The sequence below is a fragment of the Perkinsus marinus genome (genome assembly GCF_000006405.1).
Source record: "Perkinsus marinus ATCC 50983 genomic scaffold scf_1104296971228, whole genome shotgun sequence".
Classification (NCBI taxonomy): Eukaryota; Perkinsozoa; order Perkinsida; family Perkinsidae; genus Perkinsus; species Perkinsus marinus.
The window spans coordinates 116,558-124,428 of record NW_003202153.1 but is presented as its reverse complement, the minus strand read 5'-3'; the positions used below and the strand labels follow the sequence as shown (position 1 = coordinate 124,428).

The 7,871-nt window shown below is 49.6% G+C and overlaps 2 protein-coding genes across 2 annotated transcripts in view; both read left to right on the top strand.

Moving 5' to 3' along the window:
* Positions 1 to 2,637: 2,637 nt before the first annotated feature.
* Pmar_PMAR020247 (hypothetical protein) lies at positions 2,638 to 5,247 on the top strand (the record flags this gene model as incomplete). Its single annotated transcript, XM_002767026.1, has 10 exons — positions 2,638 to 2,832; positions 2,882 to 3,005; positions 3,057 to 3,172; positions 3,273 to 3,360; positions 3,452 to 3,502; positions 3,636 to 4,227; positions 4,276 to 4,654; positions 4,705 to 4,868; positions 4,972 to 5,094; positions 5,151 to 5,247. The coding sequence occupies 10 exons, from the start codon at positions 2,638 to 2,640 to the stop codon at positions 5,245 to 5,247; spliced, it is 1,929 nt and encodes a 642-aa protein (XP_002767072.1).
* Positions 5,248 to 5,483: 236 nt separating this feature from the next.
* Pmar_PMAR020246 (hypothetical protein) overlaps positions 5,484 to 7,871 on the top strand; it is a gene marked incomplete at both ends in the record, with an annotated part of 4,229 nt that continues 1,841 nt past the window's right edge. The window contains 9 exons of the mRNA XM_002767025.1: positions 5,484 to 5,500; positions 5,794 to 5,859; positions 6,081 to 6,179; positions 6,224 to 6,422; positions 6,480 to 6,632; positions 6,723 to 6,839; positions 6,889 to 6,975; positions 7,063 to 7,122; positions 7,497 to 7,665. Coding sequence (XP_002767071.1) covers positions 5,484 to 5,500; positions 5,794 to 5,859; positions 6,081 to 6,179; positions 6,224 to 6,422; positions 6,480 to 6,632; positions 6,723 to 6,839; positions 6,889 to 6,975; positions 7,063 to 7,122; positions 7,497 to 7,665 — 967 coding nt within the window. The remainder of the gene's footprint in view (positions 5,501 to 5,793; positions 5,860 to 6,080; positions 6,180 to 6,223; positions 6,423 to 6,479; positions 6,633 to 6,722; positions 6,840 to 6,888; positions 6,976 to 7,062; positions 7,123 to 7,496; positions 7,666 to 7,871) is intronic.

Genomic DNA, 7,871 nt, shown 5'->3' with positions numbered 1-7,871 from the left:
TGGGTTTAGTAAGAACGTCTCGGAAGACAACAATCATGTATGCTAGCATTGGATCCATAGATGACAACGTAGCCTCTGAAAGGATTGACTGGAGGAGTCTCACAAGCATAACTCAATCGACCAAGCGGCGGATAGCTTGACGAGCGATAGCGACACCAGTATACACTATGCGAGCAATACATCGATCGTCATATATGATGTCATCATGCACAAAAAGGTCTTGTGGATTAGTGCCAGGTGGGATCTGAGTGCAACTTGATCTCCACCGCGATGAGATGCCTCCGACTGGACTTGAGCCGGTATGCTCATTCAGGGCGCTCGCTCATCACTTGGCGTGATCGATTCTTAGCGCGATCGATTCTTGGTCGACGCCTCTCCGCACAATGGAACCGTTCAGCCCCTAGGTTCCATTTCCTCTTTCTCATCTGGGACCTGGATAGGCCGTTCACCGGTGAAATGACCTCGCATTCTATCGTCTACACAAGCCGGGTTGGCTGGGTCGAAGGGCGCAGTCCGGTCTAGCTCGGTCCAGGTCATGAGCCTGACTCTCACCCACTCTACGGCGTACAGGGCGCGGGTTTGGAAGTTGGTCACAGCTGAGGCCTAATCCTCACTCGAGCGCGGCATACGCCCCGCGGGTTAACCGGGAGATGGGGGTAGCGCCCTATTTCGTTCCTTGCTTCCCATCGTTTATTGATGGTTTAAGGTGGAACGCTGAAGGGTGGTTCACCATATGTTCGCATGGTGGAGGACGCCGTCACAGAGACTCAGCAGACGGTCTCAGTAGGATCTGAGTATAAGGTGCAAATCTGGTCATGATCTAGCATGGCTGGTCACGGTCTTACTTCGTGCATGCGTAGAGGACATCATGCGCTGTGTGATTGCGTCGACGACGCAATCACATAGCGTGCCATCAAATGGTGCGTCACGCGAATGGCAGCCATTTGCGTGACCGTTACGTACGTGATGGTGCGTTTCGATGGTGCGTGCACTCGGGTGTATACTCGTTAGTAGAATCATGAGCAGCAAAAGTAGTGCCAGTATGATCGTATAAGTTCGATCAATCGGGCAGGTTAAGACATCTGACATCGTGCACTGCAGTCGGCTCTGCACTGTCAGACGCCTCTACCCTCACCAAGCGCTCAACCACCGCAGTACTAGCATTGTGCCAACGCAGTGCGTCGATCAGACATCGCTAGGTTCGTCGCTTGGCTATCGCAATGGCCCAGTTTACTAGATTCGTAAAATTAGTCGACTACGGCTCGTAGTATAGGGCAGTAGTTACGGATCGTGGGTTTGGGAAGACGAGAACTTCGATCCTGCAGATTGAACCAATCATACTGTCGCTAGTTTCTGGGAGAAGCCCTCTGATGGGTATTACATACGAACACTGTGACATAGAGCCTTTCCGAAACGGAGAAGTTAGGCGAGAACTTTTCCTCAGTCGTTTGAAGTTTAGCTGTATCCACAACTGTGATTATAGGTATCAAAAAATTCAAATTTAAAATAAAAGAATAATAGCAATTATACAAATGGCAGTGTATACTTGGTTGGTTATTCCTATAGTGTACTATTACATTACATTCATATCCGACAGCTGCGAGTTGAAGCGTTTTATGCTTTCAGTGTAGCGACGCTATTATTCAGATATCGTTTGTACGATCCAGAGGGTATGACTGATCGGAGGTTGAAAGTTCTGGTAAGCCGGGCCGCATTCGGGAAGGAAGTATGTACAAAGGGCTCCCCTATACATACTTCCTTATTTCCAGTCGGCCGTTATTCGGGACTAATCAGTAATTTGTAACTTGGCAGCAATTTGGGACTGTCAGATACATAAACTCGCCGAATTCCAGCCGAAACAAGAGGAAGCAGAGCTGACTGCTTCGCAATTAGAAGATATCAGAGAGAAATGGGTCGCGCTAAGACGGGATGAGGTCGACAAAGTGACGTTCGATAACTGTGCTTCTTATCAGCCCTAGGCTGCTGCAACCCTCAGTGCATCACAGAGTCTCCGTACTCAAAACGTGCGGCATAAGCCAGATTTCACTGAAACGAGCTGTTGGGCTATTGCGTTTAGAGGATGTTCTTGGGTACCCCTAGGTAGAAGGTTACTGTGGTTTGTCAGTTCCATTGGCATGAACCCAGAAATATATGCTACAAATACATCTGGTCTCGTCCACTCTATGACCCAAGCTGCTCCGACGGGCGTGCCCTTGGCGAGTTCTCCTCCGTCGTCTCCCAGCTCTGGTGAGGTCTCGACAAATTTGAGGGCTCCGCTGGATAATATTCTTTTCCGGGGGAGCTATGGGTTTCGGTTTCTGCTGGTTCAGTGGACTGTGTTGAATGAACGCACCTCAGAGATGGAGAAGTCACTTTCGACCGAAATTTCATGGTCGTGTGTGAGTTCGTCTGGGTTATCACTAACAGAGTTTCTTTGGCAGTCTGCCATGAATCTGAAACTATCGTGACGAGAGCGCGCTCCAGTGGTCTTTCATTCAGGCACAGGATGTCCGATGCCTGCAGTCACACCAGCAGCACTAGCGGCTCTGAGTGCGTGGATTCAAAAATCATCGCGGAATAACGCTGCGTCTGCTGCTGCTGTGAAACCCCCATCAACAACGTAGATTATCCCACGGCATGAATCGAGCTCTTCAGTATGTCTTCAGGCCCGCTCAACCTCCGGCCCATCTCTCAGCGAAGCAGACAGTCAATGCAGCATTGATAGATCGGCTGCGCGCGGAGATGCGAGTCAAGGCAGCATTCACACCGGCCGCGTCGCAGCCTAGTCGGTCAACACCGGTACAGCCCCCTCCTCCACCTGAACGCCAGGAGGTAAGATCTCGAAAAAGGTTTTTGATGTTCCTGAATGTCTTTCTCTCAGTCCTCGACGCCGTCGGGATGGCTTCCAACGGTTCGAATTGCTGGTGCTCTCTGTGCTCACCAAGGTTGCTTCAATAACGATTTAGCATGGAACGACACCGTGCCTGAGGCTGTCTTCCATGCAGGTGAATGAGTCGTCCAGCACAGTTGACCGACTTGTCATTTCTATCTTGTAGGCAACACACAACCGATGTATGCTGCTCGATCTCGGCGAGGTAACTCTAGTATGGCCACTTTCGGCCTATGTGCGACTCACTATAGGGAGATCAAGCTCGCCCTCTCAATGTTCCAGGTGACAATGGGAGATATGTTGTTCATTGAAATGACGGCTAATGAGCTAGTCTGTGTCAAGTCGTAGAGTATCAACAAGCCGTTCTTTTCTGCATCTTCAGCGTTCCAATTTGCCTACAGAGTACCTGGTGAGCACGTTGCGAGCACTTGATCAAGCGCGTGGCGTGCGAGAGACGGCGCGAAGGGAAGGTATGGCTTCACAACGATATATGCTAGGCGTTCAAATGTTGTGCAGCATTTCCGACGCCTCCGCCTGAGCGAGTACCATCGAATTCCTCAGACGTCATGCGGAATAGCTCAGTTGAGGCGGCCGAAGTCGTGCCGAAAATCGGTAAGCAAATGGAACGAACAGATTCTTCTATGTGCGAGAAGTGCATATGTTCGTATTGTGTTTCGCCATATATGCTGGAATGAGGATCTATGACACGCCACTACGGAGTTTTATGAACTTACGTCAGCTTCAGATGTCGAGGTCGTTGGCTCTGATGACGAGGATGATGGGAGTGACGTGTTCGAGGCCATAGTTGTGACTGATGCACCTACGAATGACCCTACCGTAGCCTCGATCCGGGCTGAAGCTCCTCAAGACCAGCGTGCGGAAGTTCCAGTCGCGGCTGATACTGTTCGAGACGACCCTGCGAGAGTTCCAGTCGCGGCTGATACTGTTCGAGACGACCCTGCGAGAGTTCCAGTCGCGGCTGATACTGTTCGAGACGACCATGTGGGAGTTCCAGTCGCGGCTGAAGACGAACATGCTAGAGCCCCAGGGGTGGCTGATACTACTCCGAACGAGCGTGCGAGAGTTCTAGTCATGGCTGATACTACTAAAGATGAGCATGCGAGAGTCCCAGGCGTGGCTGAGGCTTCTCAAGATGAGCGTGCGACACTTCCCGTCGAAGCTACGGCTTCTCCAGGCGAATCTTCGATAACCCCGGTCACACCGGATGATCATCCGAAGGAACCTGTTATAGAGCGAGTCGAGGCTGATGATTATCAGGTCGGGAGTTTCTCCATTGGAGTGCATGCAGTTGATGGGACGAAGGACGGCCGAGACGAGTGAGCTAAAACACTCGGAATCACCCTCGAAATTGTATTTCTTCTCAGGGCGTCTGTATCCACAACAGCGGGCCCTTCGAGTGGTCATGCTGTTGAGGAATCGACAGTAGGGAACACATTGTGTGGCCATGAACAATTAGTACAAGCAGCGGCTGTATCCAGCACTGTGGATGAGAAGTCGAGAGACACGACGTCTGGCGAGGCTTCCAAGCTGGCCATTCCGGAAGATGGCGAAAAACTCGAGGACAGTATTCTTGAGGAGCTGCATGGGAAGCGGAGACTCTCCAGCACAAGCGTACTTGAGTGCACTCCAGCTGTGAAGAGGAAACGAAAAGAGCGACGACGACCGGCAACGAAGAGGAAAGCAACAGATGAACTGAAGATATCAGTGGCTGAGGAAGAGACAGGAGAGAAGTTAGGAACGAAGGTGGTGAGCCATATGGAGCATCGAGGCTGTCTTTGGAAACGAGATTTTAGGAACCATCGATCACGACTGGTCGTGGGAAGAGAAATAAGGCAAATGATGAAGCTAGATCCGTGAGGGATAGAGATATGATACAGAATTCAAATGCATCTTGTTCCATTGCTGAGGACGCTGCGGAAGAAATAGCGTCTGAAGCAGATGAGGAAGAAGAGGAAGTGTAAGTTGAGCTCGTAGTGTCTATCGTGTTAGGGTTACCTGTCTCCATCACTCATGCAAGGTTCATTGAGCAAATGCCTCATAGGACTTTGTTTTTTTTTCAGGTTTGCTGTGGAGAAGTTGCTGAAGTGGAAGTTGGATAACCGTGGACGTAGGAAATTCCTAGTCAAATGGGAGGGATACCCTCTTTCTGAGGCCTCGTGGGAGCCCGAAACAAATTTAAATAGGTACGGCGTGATCACGGCTTTTTGCAGAATCGATGGTCCACCATCTTTGTGATCAGTTCCATTGAAATTGATGAGCTGAAGGCAGCAGTGTTGGCAAAGCCTCCGTCCATCGGTCGACGGAGTCACGCCAAGAAGATATCACGTCGATTTTGATTGTTGTTATATATTCTTTGTTCTCGTACACGTATCGAATTTCAAAAACTGGACTCCTTCTACTGTGCGAGTTATCACACTATATTATTTTACCTTTCCTTTGGGCTCCTATACTATTGAAATGGCAAGCTGTCTGTAAGTAGAAGGAACACGAGCGACCCTGTCTCAGTTGACTTTTTTGTCGAGTTTGGTTTGGCGAGCAAATGCTTGGGTACAAAAAAAGTGGTCATCTCAGCATGCGCGGAGACACGGTGTGAGTAAAAGAGCGTGTAACGACCAGTGGACGCAGTGTATATCTCCAAAAGTACTCCAGTGTTACAAGAACCGTGAATAGAAAAGGGTACGGTTTTAGGATTCTCAGCTATATCAGTAAAACTTTGAGTAATGCATCAAAAACAGTCGGCAAAAGTTGAAAAAATGGCATTTTTTTCAAGAGAAGTTATTCGAAATTATGGTAGAGGGTTGAATTGACCCGAAAATGCCGTATGGGTGGCGATCAAGTATCTCGGCAACCAGATTTGGGAGGGTTGGAAAATACATCATCAGGTTGGAGCTCTGTGGGGTCTCGACGGAGTCTTGCAGCTTTTGTGACGCATATGAGCTCACTCGACGGTGAGCAGCAGCAGAGGAACGGGAATCGGCTGCGATCAGCGGAATCGCTGTATGTACTCCGAGACTTCCTCCGAGGAACTCGCTATCCAATCGCTTCGAGAGTAATGCATGGATATTTGATTGCAGCATCATCATCAACCGTGCCGCCAGAGACAGTCATTGTGACACAGTTGCTCTCAGGCGTTAGTCGTCGAGTGTGGTGGAAGTACTCCTGGCTGTAGGAGATCTACCATGCGTTGCGTCTCTCAATGGATCCGCAAATTCTGTGGGAATTCATCTGCGACAGAGGTTGAGGAATACGGTTTCAATGAGCTGTGGAAGTGAGATGTTTAATCGTTGGAAAAGTGATGATGTGGGTACTTAGGAAATATGAGGGCTGCTCTATGGATATGCTAGAGAGTATCGTTGAGGACCTCTCCAGTATGGAGGACGCGAAGCGAGTCATCGTGATTCGAGACCCGATGGCATGTATGCGAACTGTAGATGATGCTGCTGCTGTGGCCTCGGGGGGTGACGCTGATGTAGATGGAGATGATGAAGATTGGGGGGAAGAACAGTCGCTGGTGGGTTACCCATCTCGTCCATCCTGATGTTTGGCTAAATGTGATGTACTTGTTCAGGCTCGTAAATCACTGGACTCAACGCTCGGCCTAGTTTTGTGGCTCGCTAGGAGTGTTCCTATAGGAGTGAGAATCGTCCTGTTGGTGCCTTCTGGAGCTACCACGGACATGTTCGGAGAGTTCTGCGGAGTCATGCGTCTGACTGTTGGAGAGGTAGGATGTTACTTCAGCTTGATGCAGTTTGTTGTTTACGAGTCCTGTTGCTGCAAGCGCTCCTGTGATGATCATAGCTGATGCCTCTAGGTCCGTGATCTCTCTGGTTCTACCAGTGAGCTGCCGATAAATCCTTCCGGACCATTGGTGGGGTTACTTGCTCATCATCGAGCCAGTCGTAGCTTGCCCCATACCCGAGGCGGTCTGGTAGGATGAGAGCACCTCGTAATTGTTCATTTTTATAGTTGTCGACCAGATATGTGTCAGTGGCCCTAGTGGCAGTGGGAAGACGGACGAGTTGAGGAGGCTGAGAGCGTCTGTGTCCTCTGGGAAAGCTATTGAAGTAATTCCATGTTATTCTGGAACACGTACTTTAGGTCCATCAAAGTTACCCGTGGGTTTCAGTAGCCTGTTGATATGGTCGTTTTAGGTACGCATCGCGGACGTTGTGGCTGCAGAACTGGGTGAATCTCAAAGGCGACTACGCAAGGTGAACATTGCATAAGGAGGGGAAGTGAAACGATGATAGCAGTAGCAGTCTGCGGCATTCTAAACTAGCTGATACTGTCTCTGACAATAGACATTAAGCAACTCGAGGATAGAGGCATTCTGAACGCCTCTGAAGGAGCGTGCCACCTTCTTGGGCAGAGCACGGCATTTTCGATTTCTCCCCCAACAAGGACAGTTTCCCTTTTAAATTGATAGCCACTCTCATAGCGGATACTATATGAAGGAATAGATGATATCCGTGACCGTTCCTTATTGTCTGGGAGTTACAGGCTGTTTTCTTGTGAAAAGTTTATGATTATGTTACTCCATCGCATCCACATTCATGTCTACTGATTTTCTGCGAATATCTTTCAGATTTATAGCGAACTAGCCTCTTGTTCGCGGTTCTCTCCGACTGTTCCGGCGGTCGCGATGTTCGATGATTGCGATTTGTGGGTGACTAGCGCTGGAAGAGTGATGGGGGAGATCCTCTCGCAATGGACTGCTCTGCTTGATGTGCACAAGGAGGATGTTTGGACGGTGAGTGCGTTGTGAGTGCTTTCTATCGCCTTGGCCAGCAGTCGATGATGTCAAGCAATGAGGAATGCATCTCTCAGTGGTGACATGCGAAGATCGAGAAGGGCTCCCTGAGTCGTTGAGTTGTCGTGTCACCAACTGGATATGTCTCTCTGATGCGCGTCACTTAGCAATACGTAAACGCTGAGTTTCTTCTCGTCACCTGCTCTGTGT